At 41.9% G+C, this 18,262-nt stretch overlaps 1 protein-coding gene across 1 annotated transcript; it reads left to right on the top strand.

Moving 5' to 3' along the window:
• Positions 1–5,822: 5,822 nt before the first annotated feature.
• On the top strand, positions 5,823–17,615 carry card14 (caspase recruitment domain family, member 14). The gene is made up of 20 exons (XM_079160336.1): positions 5,823–6,144; positions 6,606–6,743; positions 6,832–7,157; positions 7,565–7,720; positions 7,853–7,972; positions 8,347–8,472; positions 10,082–10,237; positions 10,320–10,454; positions 11,101–11,195; positions 11,731–11,786; positions 11,972–12,032; positions 12,801–13,017; positions 13,103–13,229; positions 13,835–14,075; positions 14,231–14,294; positions 14,385–14,505; positions 14,649–14,813; positions 15,384–15,502; positions 15,739–15,854; positions 16,606–17,615. Exons 1-20 carry the CDS (start codon positions 5,931–5,933, stop codon positions 16,811–16,813), a joined length of 2,961 nt encoding a protein of 986 aa, XP_079016462.1. The 5' UTR covers positions 5,823–5,930; the 3' UTR covers positions 16,814–17,615.
• The last annotated feature ends 647 nt before the right edge of the window (positions 17,616–18,262 follow it).

Below are 18,262 nucleotides of genomic sequence, written 5' to 3'. Positions count from 1 at the left end.
GAAAGATTAACGTGAGACAACATCCGGTTTCTTCAGACGAACATCCGGTCTTCAGAATAAGATGCAAACAAAGTATGAATTATATTCACATTAATAAGTATAAAACATGCTACCTGCATCTCGTGAGTTAAAGGGAAAATACACCTAAATTGTGCGTAAAGTGCCTTTATTCTTTGATCGCTGGGTAACCATCATCACCTCTGAGTTACAGCATCATAGTGATGAAGAGTAGAGCTGCATTCATATGCTCTGACTGTCATGACAGTCATGACAAGACAGACATTGTGATGAAACGTGTGAAACATGTTCATGTTCACAGCAGTGAACGTTTCACATGACGTCACACACTGAGCACAGAGAGTGAAGAGATATAACTGCTACTGTGTGAAGAGAATCCTGCTGTTAAAAATATCCTTATTTGTTTAAAGTGTTTGCAAACCAAATGTTATTGTCACGGGGCATGGTGGAGGACTCAGACGCAGGCCAGGCAGAGTAGCTTGCAACAGATATTTAATTACACGAAATCAATACAGGACACAGCAGGGGATCCACGGACGAGACAAGAGGACACATCCATCAGAACCAAAACAGGGCAGGCAGACAGGGAAACCGGGACCAGGACGAGCAAACCGGGCGGAAGACATGAAGCAATGATCTGGCAGGGAGTGACTGCGGGGCAGGAGTTTATGTAGAGGTTTGAACAGGTGAGGGGAGTTGTGCTGATGAAGGGGAAGAGCTTGATTAATGATCAGAGGCAGGTGAAGGTAATTTGACCTAGGGAGTGACTGACAGGTAGAGTGAGGAGGGTGTGGAGCTACACAAAGACACACAGAACACAGAGGCAAAGCCTAATCGTGACACTTTTGTTCATAGCAGTACTTTTAAAATAAGAGTGCGCAAATCGCAATACACTACTTTTGAATTTATTATTGAACTTTGCCATAACAATGCGATTAATCGCGATTACAAATGGTAATTGTTGCCCAGCACTACTAATAATTGCATAAAGGAGGAAAGCACTTTATTTATAGCCTATGTGCTGCAGAATAGATTTATTTTAATTTTTTTAATTTGTGTTGTCTTTTTTGGCTGCACAACTGAGAAAAGTTTTTTTATATATATTTTGGATATAGAATATACTGTTACTGTATATTGGTATTTTAGCAGAACGTTTTTATTCATTTATTTATTTGGTGCAGTATACTGTTTTGTATTTAAACTAAGGTTATATTACCGTTATGTTTAAATCAGTTCCAAGTTACACAAATGTTAATATATTTTAATAAAGTTTGCCTGTTCAACATAATATCAACTAATTATTTTTATATGGCGGGGGGGGGCTGGCAGTGTCCCTATCAATGCTGAGACCAAACCTACGCCCTTGCAACTGCACCATTTGCAGTGAATTTTCCGAACATGCTCAGCAAGGGTATTTTGTATTTTGAGGTATTCTGCATTACTTCCTCCCAGTCCACTACGACAACATGATAGTGTCATAAGTGAATCGTGGTGGCCTTTGCAAAGCTTCAATGTAGGGCTGCAACAACGAATCGATTAAATCGATAAAAAATCAATTATTATAAGAGTTGGCAACGAATTTCATTATCGATTCGTTGTGTCGCGCGATTATTACGCCACTCAATAAGTCGCGGAGATGTTTGAGTGTTCAAAGCAGGCCCGGTCGCCTGAATACCGCAGCTAGGAATAATGGAATAGGACTCCGGTTCTATTTTGTGGGTTTTTCTCTGAACTGGGGCCATGATTAAGAGGGACGGCTGGGAGAAACCTCACCCGGTCCGGACTCAGAAAGGATTGACAGATTGATGCTCTTTCTCGATTCTGTGGGTGGTGGTGCATGGCCGTTCTTAGTTGGTGGAGCGATTTGTCTGGTTAATTCCGATAACGAACGAGACTCCGGCATGCTAACTAGTTACGCGGCCCCGTGCGGGCGGCGTCCAGCTTCTTAGAGGGACAAGTGGCGTTCAGCAATAACAGGTCTGTGATGCCCTTAGATGTCCGGGGCTGCACGCGCGCCACATCGCCGAGAGGCGTGGGTAACCCGCTGAACCCCACTCCTGATATTAGTCCATTTTTTGTTTTAATTATTACTTTAACAGCTCAGGGATGTTCGAGCAACCTGTTTGTGCACTTTCTGAAGATTCTTTGCACTGTCAGTTCTCTTTTTGAATAAAGGGTTGGAAATTAATGCTTTTTTGTTTTTAGTTTTTTTATCATTGCAATCAACATTATATGTCCCTCTTCCAATAACTGTCGACTTGCCAATCAGCTGCAGGCCGTGCTCGAAATCAGCACATCTGCTTTACGCAACGGTAACGTCAAGTGAATTTAACGCTTACAAATGTGAGTGCAAAGGTTCCCAATAAGCCTTATTCGTGCAATGTTGAGGAACCGGTTCCTCCCATTGCATGCTCTCCGTGAGCGCTATCATGTATTCTGTCTGGTCGGAATTTCCACAGCACCCTACAGACTGTCACTAGAACTGGTATCATGGCGCACAGACCGTGAAGGCCAAACAAGCAGCTAATACAAAGAACTCATCCTCCGCTTATTTAAACTCATTCTAGAGTTTCTTATTGTCTTACACACCTATCCCATTCTTACTCAGTGGAATAGGAAATATATACACTGCCTGGCCAAAAAAAAAAGTCGCCACCAAAAAAAAAAAAGGTCACACACTAATATTTCGTTGGACCGCCTTTAGCTTTGATTACAGCACGCATTCGCTGTGGCATTGTTTCGATAAGCTTCTGCAATGTCACAAGATTTATTTCCATCCAGTGTTGCATTCATTTCTCACCAAGATCTTGTATTGATGATGGTAGAGTCTGACCGCTGCGCAAAGCCTTCTCCAGCACATCCCAAAGATTCTCAATGGGGTTAAGGTCTGGACTCTGTGGTGGCCAATCCATGTGTGAAAATGATGTCTCATGCTCCCTGAACCACTCTTTCACAATTTGAGCCCGATGAATCCTGGCATTGTCATCTTGGAATATGTGTCTTTCGACATGGTTGTTTAAGAAATGAGAAGCAACTCATTGCACCAGTTGGGGTTAAATAACTTGTTGCCAGCTGAAAGATAATCGCCCATGCAGTAATTATCCAATAGGAGGCTCGTACCTATTTGCTTAGTTAAATCCAGGTGGCGACTTTTTTTTTGGCCAGGCAGTGTATATATATATGTCATGCCATTTTAAAGGACATTTTGCATGTCATGTCACACATTTTAAGCTTTTCGCACGCTTTTAATGCTATTCTCATTCCCGACTCGTCACATACGGATGCACGGTCACGGCTCTTTGTGAGTTCAAACAAAACTACTTGGTTAGGTTGAAGAAAATATCATGGTTTGGGTTAGGACGTTTGTTACAGAAATTAATTTACCAATGTGAATAGGTCAACGGTTGTCACAAACAACTGTCTTCTGGGTGAAAGTCATGCGTTTGGTCCACCCAGTCCACTTCCCTTCTGGCTCTTGATATTGCGTCACCTGAGTACTGGAGCACTTGCTCTAAGTGTCCATTGCAGCAGCATGAAATTACATGCGAAAAGCTAAAAATGTGCAACGTTAACCCACGAAATGACTCAAGAAATTGGTCTCCCATAAATAGTTTCAAAGATGATCATAGTTAAGGGCAATTCCTTTAAGTTCTTTTTGTCTATAGAGAAAGTAAATATGAGTTTCTTATCATCTTAATATGCTGTGAAAATAGAATATGATTTGTCTGTGTCAATACCCAACCCCAAATACCCCAAATCCCATCTTTCAACTTGTCTGTGTCATCTTTTGACTTGTGACCTGTTAAGTCAACTACTTCAAACTACAACTAATAATATGAGTTATGTTAGCTGCTTCTACAGAGAACAGAGATCAGTTGTATGATTGGATTAATACCATTATCAGAAGGTCCTCTCTCAGTCACCTACATGATTATGACACTTGAGCAGTGCATGAAGGCTCTTGGTCAATATAATTGGAGGTTATTCTGCTATAGCCTTCCTGGGTCTGGTAGGACCAGTAGTTTTAGATGGATAATGCAGAATATCTGACATTACGGTTCACTGACTTTGTGGTTCATCTCTACTGGTCTTACTGCTTCAGTACTTTTTGACATATGACTACTTTTTACATCTTTAAGAGCTAACCCAATAGGAACTATTATCGTTATGCAGAAGAGCTTGTTGAGCTTTCTTGCTTTTGTACTTTCAAGGAAAGCCTTTGCTCAATCAAACAAAAAAATCTGGTTATCACTTTGTTGTAGACTTAACTGTGGGAAATGTTTTCCTTCCATCCCTCTCAGTCACACCCACAAGGCCCAGAAAGTTACTTTTTTAAGGCTTAAGGGGGAGAGGTTATGCATTTTGCCGCGTATGTGTCCGTGACTGAGTTCATTTCAGTCCCATGCAGTTCAGTGTGTGTGTGTGTGTGTGTGTGTGTGTGTGTGTGTATGTGGGTGTTTTTGAGAGTTGCAGTAGAGGGAACTTATCTTAATGGCCAAACGAAGGCAAGGAGGCCCTCCACCAATGCCTTGTCGTCCAAGAAAGTTCATGACACCCTCATTTATCTCCTCACTTTCCTTCTTTTCCTGTCGAGGAGGAATAGGACTATTCTGCATTTCTTTCTTTTCTCCCTTTCTGCAACAGTATCAGGGGCTAAAGGATCATATTCTGTTAATCCTCTTTGTTGTTGATAATAATTTGTTGGAACAGCAGTAGAGTCTTGCTGTTTGTAGATTTCATTAATTGACAATCGGACATTTGTCAAGTTTCGATGAGCTCAAGCATTATTCATTCATACTTTTCTGAGTCACACTATTGCAGTTAGCTGGAACATGCATCTTAATCCCTTTGATCTTAAACCACATCCTTTGTTGGAAATACAGGAATAGCTCTGTGACTGTGAGACAATGTTTGTGTCCTTTGAGCTCTACACAAATGTTACAGTCTTTATTTAATTTCCATAGTTAAAACATATTCTTTTAAGCAAATTTCTTTAAATTTCCATATTCCCTGTATCTATTCGATTACCTTACATCCTCCAACACACATCCTGTGTGCCAGTAACGTTATATAATTTACAGTATGTTGCCTTAATAGCTTCCATTTGTTTGCATAAACCCTTTACTGTACAGTAAACAGTTAGCTAACAGTATGAGAAAGGCTTTGAACTTGCGCTGACATCCCTGCCAGCTACCCCCCCCCCCCCCCCCCCCCCCCCCCCAACCTTATTTCCTTGTTTAACGGAGGACTTTGCACTTCATAGCTCAGTGTTCCTGTCAGCAGTGAGGTATGTGTGTTTACTTTACTGTGATTAGGAATTATTAAGGCAAACTCCCATGTCATCTCATGTTTCTGGGCTGGCGAGCGGCTTTGTTCATTTAGAATGTGGCATGACTCCATTCAACAAACAAATCTGGCTTTGCTCATTGATAAAATGAGGCAGAGCTTTATGATGTGATTTAGATATTGAATTATTTGTTGTAAGCAAACAAACCTGAGAAAGCCACCAAGAGTGTGAATGGAATATATATGTGTGGCTCACTTGACTAATGTTTTTTTTAGTGTTTGTGTCTGAAACGTGAATGTGTGTGAGAGCGTTCAGCTCTGTTTGTTCCAACACTCATCGACTCAGTCCCTTGTTGCACCGCATCACAGAGGTCTTGTCTTACAGGTTTTCCTACACACACACACACACACACACACACACACACACACATGTTTTGACACAACAAATGGGCGTGGAAAGCCTGGCTCTTTTATAATGCTCTAATGCACTTCCAGTCAGACTGCTGTTCTGTAAACTTCCAGGGATGAGTCAGTGACAAGTGTCTTTGCGGCAAAGGTTGCGTACCTGCTCCGTTTGGTCTAGCCGTACACCCGTTTCTCTTTTAAACCCGCGTTACACACTCAGGATGGCAGGGGAGTGTGTTCCTGAGAGTCCAGACCTTGGACAGATGGGAGAGGAGGAATTGTGGGAAATGATAAACGACAACCGCCACCGGATCTCCTTGGGGGTGCGGCCAGGCGTCTTGATCCCGTACCTGAGGCAGGCCAGGGTGCTCACCGAGATGGACGAGGATGAGATCCTCTCCTGCCACAACCTCACCAACCGCAGCATGAGAACCAGTGAGATTTCTGACTTGACTTGGCTTATTGCTTTTGGGATTTCCATGGTATTGTGGAGGATGTAGTCTGCCTCCTCTTTTACTGCACCGGATTTATTTACACTGACTGTTTGACCGAGTGTATTGCCAAGAGACGGAGGAAATTCCAGCCACATTGCAGTCCTAAAAACTAATATTTATTAGAAAACAAACATGTTATGCTGCCTAAAAGAGTTTGAGAGTGTATTGGCCTGCTATATATATATTTATTTATTTATTTATTTATTTATTTTTCAAATTATCTGTATTAACTACTGTAAATATTTTGTTTATTGTTTTTAACTATTGTCAACTTGCTTACTCTCTGTGGTGAGATTAAATGCTTTTACTTCTGAAATAAGACATTTCTAGATGCATTTTGGATGATTCAACGGTTCGGGTTGAAGTTTATGACAACATTACATTATCATCTTCCATTTACAGGCCATATGCTGGATCTGCTGAGGACCCAGGGGAGGAATGGTGCTGTGGCCTTGGTGGAGAGCCTGATGATCCACTACCCCCCCTTGTACACCCAAGTCACAGGACGCAAACCCAGCACTGAGCCTTCAAGATTTAGTGGTCAGTGGCTTTATTAAGGTGTTGTAAGTGAAAAATTGTGTGTTTGTGTAACTCGCTTCATGTCTAATTTGCGTTGCTCTCCTCGCAGGCCTGATAAAGTACTCCGAGCTGACGGAGTATCTGGTCAGAGCAGTAACAGGGATGCAGAAAGAGCTCCAGGAGGCGCGTTGTGAAGCTAGCAGAAAGAGCGCAAGCTGCGCCTCGCTGGAGTTGGAGATTCGGCAGATAATGGAGCTGGCGGAGAAGTCCAGATGTCTTCAGTCTGAAAATGAACGCATGCGGAGACACTTGTGTTCTTTGCAACATGACGTCACCAAGCTGAAGGACGAGAAGTGTGACTTGTACGTGCGCTACACAGCAGCCATCGAGGAGAAATCAGCTGTGAACATGCGTCTCCATGACCTCAACCTGCAGGTCAGTGACCCTTGTCACTCAAAAACTCAGAAATACATAGAATGAGTGTCTCTTTCCTGAAACACAAAAAACTGAAATGTGAACATCATAGCTTGATGTCAATTTAGATCTAAATTATCTAAACTAAAAGTTATTTATCAAGCAGAGATAAGTTAGACCCAACTTCTCAAATGTGTGCCTTTGTTGATATATATATATATATAATTGTCTTTATTTAAATATCTTTGGGGATGGTGAGACAATACATAACCGTTTTGTCCATCATCTTGGGTTTTGGTCACAATTAATTGAACATTTTTATAGAAAAAACTGTATTTTTCAACTGATAAATTCAGAAAACAAGAGGATAGTATGAAATAAATCATAGTTGCAGCCCCATCGACATTCTTGTTCTTGTGTGGTGGCAGATGTACCAGCTGCAGACTGAGCTGCAGAAGGCACAAACGGAGAATGAGTTCCAGAAGCGACGCTCGGTCAGGTGTGCCGCTGCTGAGACTCCGCAGCTGCAAGAAGAAGTCAGAAATCTGCGCTGTCAGCTGGTGAAGGTGGAAAAACTGGACCCAGTGAGAACATTCCCTTAATCATTCTCTGGTATTCGCTGATAGTAACAGCTTTAACACATAATCACGCATAAATAGTGAAAGAGTCAATAGCCAGTTGTGTCTAATCTGCTGTCGCTGTTGTGTCTCTGCCAGGCTCGTCAGGACATCCTGGCCCAGGACCTGGCTGAGGCCATAGACAGCCAGGTGGAGCTTGCAGAGCAGCTCAGGTGTTACAGAGAGGAGAATGAACAGCTGCTGAGAGAGAAACAAGCGGTGTGTGCGTGTGTCTGTGTGTGTTTGTGTGTGGGAGGGGGTTTTCCTGTGTCATCGTGGATCAGGAAATGTCACGCTCATTCAGGAAACATCTACTGGAATATGAAAAGTGACATTTTGTTTATCCCACTGCTACAAATGACCCACAAACGCCTTTAATCAGAGGAGAACCTGAAATTAGATAAGAATCTGAGTATGTTGTATAAAAAATAGGAAGTAAACATTTATACACGCAATGAGAAATTGATAAATGATAATACTATGAGGCACCATTATCTATTTCAGACAACACAGATGTTTCCGTGTACATCTATTATATATCCCTAAATCACTTGAGGCCACATTTGTCTAACTTGTGTGTATTTTGCATTCAGCTCTTGGATCAGAAGGAGTGCCTGAGCCTCCAGGTGCAGCAGCTGACCCTGGACTGTAACATGCACCAGCAGAAGAGCACTGTGATCCAGAACCAGATGAAAGAGCTGCAGGCAGAGAGAGACCAAGTAAGGAACAGTCTCGCCACTCAAACCTTTCTGTCTTCCGTAAAACACTAATTCAGTTTACCAAGCAGCATTTTCTGTTTTAGATTCTATTTGTATGGCTTGTTTTGTAACAACATCACATCATGCTTTTTGTGTTTTCCGTTGAAATGTCAAGCAGTCAGGTGTGAGCATTGTTGTTGTGGAGAGTGTCAAAAGTCAACCAGTTCTCTTGGCTCCTATTGTCTGTAACTCCCTGTGTGTAGGTGTGTAGTTATTTATATCTCTTATGGCACATTGATTAAGCTCTCCTTTATTCAAATTAGTATTCTAAAGTAAGAGTAAACGACTTTTACACTGACATAAACATAGTAGTTTGCTACATTTCACCTGTCGATGATACCATGAAGCAATGATTCATCTTAAAGCAGGTTTCGTACTTGTGTCTTCTAAACATCCTTGAGGCTTTTCCTCTGAGAGGAATGAAATAACAATCCACCCACACCCTGACTGTCAGGTGTTCACACAGCTGTCAGCTGCTCCACTGGAGCTGTGCAGTAACCAACAACAACACGTCTGCATCCGCCTGTAAATGTATTGACAACACATTTTTTTTACCACGTTTTTACCAAATGATTACCTTCAGGTTCTGTCACATTAAAAGCATCAGTTTGTAGGAATTAGGGGGCTCCATTAGCAGGAATGGAATATAATATTTTCATTAGTGTATAATCACCTGAGTCTTTGTGTTTTCCTTACCTTAGAATCAGCTGTTTATATCTGGGGAGCTTGTCCTCTTCACAGTGTCTGCCATGTTGCTCCACCATGCATCTACATCAGCCCAGAACTGACAAAACAACACTGGCTCTAGTGATGGCATTTCACGTATTTACATCACCTCAAGGCCACCGTAGTTCTTTGATACGCTTGGGAAGGGAGGGTTGAGCGGAGGAGGGTTCAGTTGGTGGCAATCTGCAACCTTACCACGAGATATACGCAGCTCCTTTAACATTGTATTTTAGATATTTTTTCTGGATTTCTATTTTCTGGATTACTGTGATTTTACTGATGTGGTTTGGTTTTTCCCTGCTGTTTGCTGGCCAGCAGGTGATCCGAGTTGATTACTGCCTCTATACAAGAAATGCCTGATTTTCTCTTACACACAAACTTTTTCTTTTGAGCATACCAGTATGCAGACCTCCTTTGCGCCCTGCAGTCAAGTACTTTTTGTCTTGCACCTGAGTATTTTAGCGCACACTTGATCCCTTGTCAGTAACCAACAACACAAGACAATGAGACATGGTTGCTGCTTCATGGTTTCTATCATGTATTGTTTTTGTCTTCACAAGAATGTATGAAAAGATGCATTCAGCAGCCACAGGCGCCACGTCGACAACATCCTGCATACCACACGCCTTTGTGGCAGCGAAGTTGGCACACACATTAATTATTCTTCATGAGACGTTGTGCATATCCACGTTTCCAGTTCCAGGTGGCGCGTGAGGCTCCATGAGGCTTAAACTCGGCTTGATTGTGTTTATCTGCATGAATGAGGAACAAGGCGGGCCTGTGCACCGTTCTTTTTGTGTAAAAACAGGTATGTAAAGTAATTCTGAACGATTCATGCTTCTAGGCGTACCTGTCCAGAGACGAGGCCCAGACCATGATCGCCCGCATCTTGGCTGAGAAGGACACCCTGAGGTGTCAGCTGGTTGAGCTCCAAGAGCAGGTCTTCAGCGTGCAGGCCCAACGCAGCCCCAGAGAACAACAACGGACGAGTTGTGATGTGGTGAGTCAGACGAGACATATCCGCATACACATGAGCACAACGCGTACAGAAATAATAATGTCATTTTGTGTTTGTGTCAAAGGAGACGGAGGAGGACTGGGAGAGCCCGAGATCCAGCTTTGAAGAATCCCCAATATCCCCACCCAAAATCCCCAATAGAAGAAGACTTTGCCGCATGGATGCAATCAATCCCATATCATGTACCTTCAATTCAGAGGTGTGTGTGTGTGTGTGTGTGCAATTGAGATCAACCACAATTATTTTATTAGGATTGGGTATTCTTTTTGATCAATGATCGAGTGTCAAGTATTTAGCTTTTGTTTAATTTACTATTTAGTTAAAGTTATTTTACATGTGCTTTTGTTAAAGAATAAGGGTGGCAATAGTGCATACTTTTCTAATCGTTAACAGCCCAAGTCTGATATATAGTGTGCCATAGAGCTCCATTGTTTCCACACTGTTGCATTGTGTGACATGTTCCTCCATTATGATGATCATGTGAACTGTAATTTATGATGAATAACAATAGTTCCCCAACAAGTACACTATTTACTCCTGTTTGATTAACAGTTGCTATAATGCCCAGCTGTTTTAGATTTGTTGAGAATAAGACAAATATGGAATAAAGCCTGCCTAATCCTTTAAAGCAATATTAATTGGTAATATATTAACAATTTGGACATATTTTTCAAAATGAAGAAAAAAAAGTTTGTATTTCTCAAAGTAAGGCTTTGAAAAAACATGTTAGACTAATTTTACTTGATTTAAAAAAGATTCTTGATTATTACACATTTTTATATATTTAAGAATTAATATTTGTGTGTACATATGCCACGTGTATCAATCTGTGTGTATGTGTACAGTGTGAAGATGCAAGTAGTGTCCGATCCCGAAATGCGGAGCCCCCCAGTCCAGAGTCTCTCCGCCGAAGGGAGGAAGCTCTGTATGCAGACAGCAGGTGTGTGTTTCCAGGTTCATCCACAGCATATGTTACTGTGAGTTTGTGTTCATGCTTTTTACATCATTAGTTCGGGGCTGTTGGCAGGACACGTACCAGGAAGGATAACTTTCAGGTGTTATTGAGCGCTGCATTCCTTTCTGTTAACGTCAAGGCATCCAGCTTCGGTTGGATTATCAATTAACCGGAATATGAGGGGCTTAACTAGGATCTTATGATACCGACTCACATTCCTCAATTATTGTATTTCTGCTCAAGAACTTTAGTATTTCCATGTTTAAAGTGCTGCCAGAAAATGTAGCTTTTCCTTTATAATTATTCCTAATTATTCCTGCCAACCAATCAACACGGTCTCTGGGTCGAAGCAAGGCAGATGAGTATCTCACATTAGCATTAAAGTAAGCTCAGTATGCAGTACATAACTCAGCATCGTCAGTGTTTGTGTACATGTTTGTATGTGAAAGACAGTAACTGACGGAGAGACATCTGATAGTGGTGTTCATGTATCTTTTGTCTTCTTTTTTTTCTCTTGCAGCTTTGAAGCAGTGGAGACTGATTCTCTATTGGACGAGTTTGTGCTTATCCCCAGTGGTGTGTATAGAAAAGATACAAAGTCTTTTTGGGTGGACGGGTTGGTGGTTTGCTGTAGTTTGGCTGGTCTTTCACTTGCTATTGTATGCAATGTTGAACCTTTGCCAGGGGCTGTGAGGTGACACATTAACTCTCACACGCACAACCCTGATGCCAAATCATTAAACTGCCTCTCTTTTGTTTAGTGGAGAGTGAAGACAAGCACAAGCCCAGGCTTTCCCCTTCTAATGACTCCAGCATCGATGGGTGAGACAATCCACAACACAGCTATAAATATGACATATGACATACGACATTATGGCATTTTTGTGTAGAACGGATGGCAGTTTTTATTTAACCTTTATTTAACCAGGAGAGTCCCATTGAGATTAAAAATCTCTTTTTCAAGGGAGACCTGGCCAAGACAGGCAGCAGCATCAGAGACACATAGTTACAGACAGAAAACACAAAACAAGACAAGTTAAAAGAAACTAAAAGTGAAGAGAGTAACGAAACCGAGTTAATTTAAAAAACATTTACATTTTTGGGAACCTGCCTACATTGCCACATGTATAATTACAAACAGATGCAAATAAAATGGCAAATTGCACTCATCTGCAAAACATTGTTTTCATTGTAATATCATGAGGGGAATATCTTTGAATCAGACCTTGCGACGGGGCAGATATCAATTGCGAGTGATATGATATGAGCAATTCAGGGTCACAATCCATTCTTTGTGAAGTCGCCACGGGCTGGCCATGAGAAAGAATGCAGGTTTAAGGCACCTCCGCATTGGCTTTACTTTTCAGACCGGGAGGCTATGTCCACTTTTTCATACAGTCTATGATTTGAAATTGAATGATTCAATGACTGAGGTTAAAGCGCTAACTCTCTGAGTAAGCTGTATATACAGTATAGTGTGAAAGAAGCAACATTTTTCCGTTCCACTGAAGGAAAACTTTGATCCTTTGAATCAAAATGTTTGATCAAGCGTTCTATCCTTTTCTCATCTCCTCATTTCTCTCTCACCAGCCTGTCAAGAACCTCAGTCCCTCCATTCCTGATGCGTTGTCGTCAGAAAGCAATTCGTGTCAACGGCCGTGTCCTCAGCATCTCCCTCCAGGGGGAAGCACTGCTCGGACAGCTGGCAGTGGTGGGAGGCAATAAGACCGGAGTGTTTGTGCACAAGGTGACAGAAGGCACAGCTGCCCATACTGTCGGCATCAGCCCCGGGGCACAGATAGTGGAGGTGGGTTTGAAGTGTGTTTCTGAACACCAATTCTAATCATTCTGCCTACTGTGAAGGCGTTTCTCATAATAGTGTTGGTCTGCAGGTGACGTACGAGCAGAACCAGAAGGCTCTGAGAATGGTGCTGGAAGATTCCACTTTAGAGGAAGCTATGTGGGCTCTTGGCCAGGTCACAGGCCTCTGTCACCTCTCCCTCCGGCCAAGACAAGATGGTATGTCCCACAGCATGTACATAAAACCCTTTTAGCCCCTTGTAAACACGATTGTATGTATCATCATTAATAATTTCTGGGCATTTTACTGAAGATGTTGCATCCGACTCCGTCATAAATATCCATTCTTGAAGCCAAAATAGTACCTTTTGATCATAAAATAATTCATATCAGACTACATTTCCCATGACTTCACATAACCCAAGACTTTCTTCAGATAAATTCATGTTATCCTCAATGAGCAAAATTGGCATTTTTCATTGCGACTTTTAGTGTTCATGCTGTGATTCCAGGATCATGAAATCACATAATAATGGGAAAGAAAAACAGCAACAAAAGAATGCATTTCGTGACTTTTAACTTTTCATTTTCAATTAAAAAAGTTAGTTTCTGCACACACATGTAAACACATACACACATGCGAGAGCACAGTAACTGTATCTTGGGATCAGCTGGAATACATGAACATAAGATGGTCAAATCTTCCTTGAACTCTTTGGCTGGTAGTTACAGCATGTTAAATTATTAAACCTGAATTGGGACAGTGGAGCTAATATAGCTACACAATATACAGTGGCTTTAAGTGTCTTCCTCTCCCTGTTTAGACTATGAGGCGCTGCTGCAGCAGCTGCAGAGCAGAGAGACATCATCCGGAGACTCCTTCTACGTACGTGTCAACTTGTCTCTCCCTGCTGGCCCTAACTGGACCCTGGCTGTGTCCTGCAACGACATTCTTCATGTAACCAACACGCGCCCTGCTGGCACTGAGGACTCATGGCACGCCAGCCAAGTTCACCCCTGTCAGCTACTGGACCTCCAGAGTGGAAGCGTACCCAACTATTACAGGTTAGTACGCTGATGTGGAATATAGGAATGAGGGGTGCGGTATCAGATCAGTTTTTTGTCAGCCAACATACAGGAGGTAGAGAGTCAGAATCAGCAGAATACTTACCGCTCGCAGTGCTTTAAATGTTAATTTGAATGATTTTCTGATGGCACAGGGCACAGCGACTTCTGATTAGAGCAATTGAAGACATGAGCTTTCAAACAAAGAAGTCTCAAAAGGTAAGAATCATCTAAAATACTGCCACCCAGCGTTCCTATCCAAAATGTCACAGTCTGCTTACTTTTGGGAATATTCCTCTCACTCACCAGGCTGGGCGTTTGGTGGCCCGGAAGCAGCAGAAGGCAGTGAGGATTGTCGGCACAGGGCGCCAGGGCAGGAACCCACTGTGGGTCAGTGTGGAGGATGCAAATACCAAGAGTGCAGAATCAGGTACAATAGCCTTCAGCAGCAGCAAAGACACGAAAGTACAATATCTTGCTTTATTGCGTCTTGAATCCGCGGTTTGCTGAACATTTCTGGATGTTTTTTAATGAAAACATTTAACCTTTGTCTTAATATTCTTTCGTATATAGGGGATACATCTGCACCCAGAAGTTGTCTCACCCTCATGCCCTACAGCCCGGTCACGCCACACTTCCCGCCCGTCTGCAGGCCTGTCCTGCTGCTGCCCACCATCCTGGGACACATCCTGAACAAGAAGATGGCAGACTGGCAGGGCTTCCAGCTCTGTGAGCCTGGTGAGAAATACAGTGCTGTTGTATGCATTGCATTTATATTTCATAATCTGTTTCCGCTGGAGCATTTGTCATTGAAGATTTTAGATACAGAGGAGGGAAGCACTTTCCTGCGCTGACTGATAGGTCTGTTTGACTTGACAGATCACATGTTTGTCTGTTTCTGTAAACCAGGAAGGAAATACACTTTGTGAATAGATAGTGATAAGAATGACAGAGGCTATAAAGACAGTAAATGTTTGCCAGTATTCCCTGCAATGATAAGGTGAAATGAAAATGTAATGATCTTTGTGGGACGTGTTTAATCATTGCAAGGACTAGTGTATTTAAAGAACAAAAAGACACGACATGCTGCAGAAAATGATAAAGGTTTCAGATAATGTACAATATGAATTAAAGATAATCTCACTACTAAAGGTAAAGACGCCATGTCTTCCTGTAAAGTTTGAAATATAGTGATGGAAATATAAATATTTCTTTCATGATCTTATCATGTGACATATATCATCACTTCATGCCTTACTTTTTTTTTTCCCCCCCCCCCCCTCCCCTCCCCACATATCTGCTTTACAGAGGTGCTGAGCTCCAGCGAGCATGCAGCCCAGCTGCAGAGGTCCGAGATCCTGGAGGAGTGTGAGCAGGGAAGAAGCTGCTGCTACACCCTGCAGAGTGTCGAGAAAGTCATGAAGAAGGTCAGAACATTCAAAACACAGAAGTGATCTTATATTTGGATAGTTTCATTCGAGGTTGGCACCTCAAAAAGTGAAGAATGGGGTTGACGAGGAGTTTACTCTCAAGTGATTTTAAGCCCAAAAAGAAAATGCTTTTGCCGCAATAGTGGTGGGGCTCAAGGGATGTAAGTGTTGAATGGTTGTTTGTTTCTCCAATTTAGTCCAGACTGTAATGTATTCGTATCCTCACCCTACAGGGGATTCACTGTGTGCTGCCGTTGGGGCTGGACTGTGTGCGTCGGCTGCACCGGGCCAAGATCTTCCCGATCATCATCTTCATTGGCCAGTCGGCACGTAGTGCACGGAAACTGAGGTAAACCGTCCTTCTTCTTCTTCTTCTTCTTCTTCTTCTTCTTCTTCTTCTTCTTCTTCTTCTTCTTCTTCTTCTTCTTCTTCTTCTTCTTCTTCTTCTTCTTCTTCTTCTTCTTCTTCTTCTTCTTCTTCTTCTTCTTCTTCTTCTTCTTCTTCTTCTTCTTCTTCTTCTTCTTCTTCTTCAGGGCTCACCTTGTTGCTCATGACTCTTACATCACATTCAGATAATCACTATAAGCACGTAAATGTTGACTTGGGTGAAACTTGATGACCTCACTTACATCTGCCATAGCCTTGGAATGCACTGTTAGATATCCTCAGGGTCTTCCAGTAGTTACATTGTCATTTACTTACATCCTACGTTTCCTTGATGATATTTAACTTCCTGAACAAACAGGCTTAAACGTCTTGTGAGCAGCCTTCAGTGTTTCCACGGAAGCAAAACAAAATAGTTCCAATAGTTGTGTGTCCTCCTGTGGCTGCAATGTGCTCTGTCTCTGGAATAACTGGTATGTCGACCTCTTCAATTAGGATTTCCCGTAGCTGACAACTCAAACTATGTGCACAGCGAAACCTGTTCCCTCTGATTCTCAGGGACTGACATCACAACCTGAAGTTGATGATGATGTTTTAGAGAACGGAATAACTTAACTCAATTGTAGCTTAAAAGTAGTAGAAAATAGTAGAAAATAGATAAGAAATGATCTTTATCTTATCTTTATGTATTTTGTTCATTCCTCCTACGTTCCCAGGTCAAAGCTGCAGCGCCACAGCCAGTCGGAGGAGCAGCTGTTGGCATGCTCGAGGAGCGAGGAGCCGCTGCTGGACAAGCTGCCCTGTCTGTATCACAGCGTGGCTCAGGACTCCTGGTGTGACCAGACCTCCCTGCTGACCAACCTGCGCACCGTCATCTGGGAGGAGCAGAAGAAGATCGTCTGGGTGGAGCCTGACCTGTGGTAAAGCAGAGGACGGAGCATACAATATTAAAACAATGGGATCTGCTAAAAGGGCTTTTTTATTACATGATCTTGAGAATAAATTTAGCTTTACAATTAATATTTTTGTAAACATGAGTATGTATCTATGATACGTATAAGTAACTGGGTGACTCTTAGAAAGTACTGCAGCATTATTGACTGTAACCTGACATGAAAACATGTTCTTCTCTGTGTTGCCTCCCTTTTTGATTTGTTTAAAGCAAACACTGGTGTGAGGTGTCCCCTAGAAACACAAGCAGTCACACTGTAACGACTTGTCTGTATATCTACAATTTGTTGTAGATCATTTCCCACTATGAGGGATTTTCTTTTAACGCTCTGGATCTGTCATCTCTTGTGCTTGATCAGAATGCTTTTATGTTATTATATTTAGTATGAGACATGATTCATTCTTATGAGGAGGAAAAGAAGTTGTATTGTAACACACTGGTCAGCAAATCAGTCGCCATATCTGTTCTTGCACAATAGTTTGCACCATCACAGAGTTTAACTGCAGGGCTTTTGATTATCGTCAGTTGAGAGTCTAGAGGCCTGTATTGCGTGTGTCGGGTTCATGACGGAGATGTTACTGCAGTTATTCTTTGTCCTCTCTTCTTGTCCTCGTTTTGTTCTTCAGCTGTCAGCTGTTCAAAAACTGTCAATGACATCCGTCTGAATTCCTGTGGACGTTTTGTCGGCAGATTATGTAACGGATCGTTTTGTTTATTTTTTGTTTGTTTATTTCTAATATGTCTCATTTTACACAATAAATATTTTTTTAAGTCTTTTGAGTTAATAATTAATTAATTGATTGATTAATTATCAATATTAGTACAGGGGAGAATAAGGGAAATACACACAAATGCATATATGTGAATTTGAAAAACAACGTACATGTTTTTGTTTGTTCTAAACTTAAAGAGACATATTAAGCAGGCCTTTAGAAATACACAACGTTGTATGAATTATGGAGACTATATTCCAACAGCGTTGAGGAGTTAAGATACAAAACAAGATTTTGAACAAGACATGAGAAAACTTGTGCCTTGTTCATTTGTTTGTGCTGAACGATGTGACGCCCGTCATTGCGGGCCTGATCCATGGATGTAGGCATTTGTTTCTCCTCAACACCGATGTTTTTTTTTCCGATATGGCGAAGGCTTGACCTGCCTTACTCTGCCTCTGATGGCCTCACCCTGATATTCTGAATCTAACCCTGAATCTCACTCATTATGCCTAAACCTAGTCAACCCAAACAACGAAGGCTAGACTAGCCAATCAGAGGCAGTGTAAGGCGGCTTATGACTTTGCCATCCTAGGGGAAAAAATGCTTCCAAAACACAGGCCTAAAATTATAATTATTAATCAATAATCGTATTTATTGATGAAAACACACTGCTCATTTAAATGCTTCTTTTGCTGTAAAAGGTCC

Source organism: Pholis gunnellus (genome assembly GCF_910591455.1).
Source record: "Pholis gunnellus genome assembly, chromosome: 5".
In the NCBI taxonomy this organism is placed as follows: domain Eukaryota; kingdom Metazoa; phylum Chordata; class Actinopteri; order Perciformes; family Pholidae; genus Pholis; species Pholis gunnellus.
Note: the sequence above shows the minus strand (reverse complement) of the source record. Positions and strands in the feature narration are given on the sequence as shown.

What these genes read in the sequence shown, in the direction of transcription:
- card14 (XM_079160336.1), top strand. Translation starts at nt 5,931, where the DNA reads ATGGCAGGGGAGTGTGTTCCTGAGAGTCCAGACCTTGGACAGATGGGA. An exon ending in GCTCTGTATGCAGACAGCAG is followed by an intron (nt 11,196 to 11,730) that starts GTGTGTGTTTCC and finishes TTTCTCTTGCAG; the next exon opens with CTTTGAAGCAGTGGAGACTG. An exon ending in CTTCCAGCTCTGTGAGCCTG is followed by an intron (nt 14,814 to 15,383) that starts GTGAGAAATACA and finishes TCTGCTTTACAG; the next exon opens with AGGTGCTGAGCTCCAGCGAG.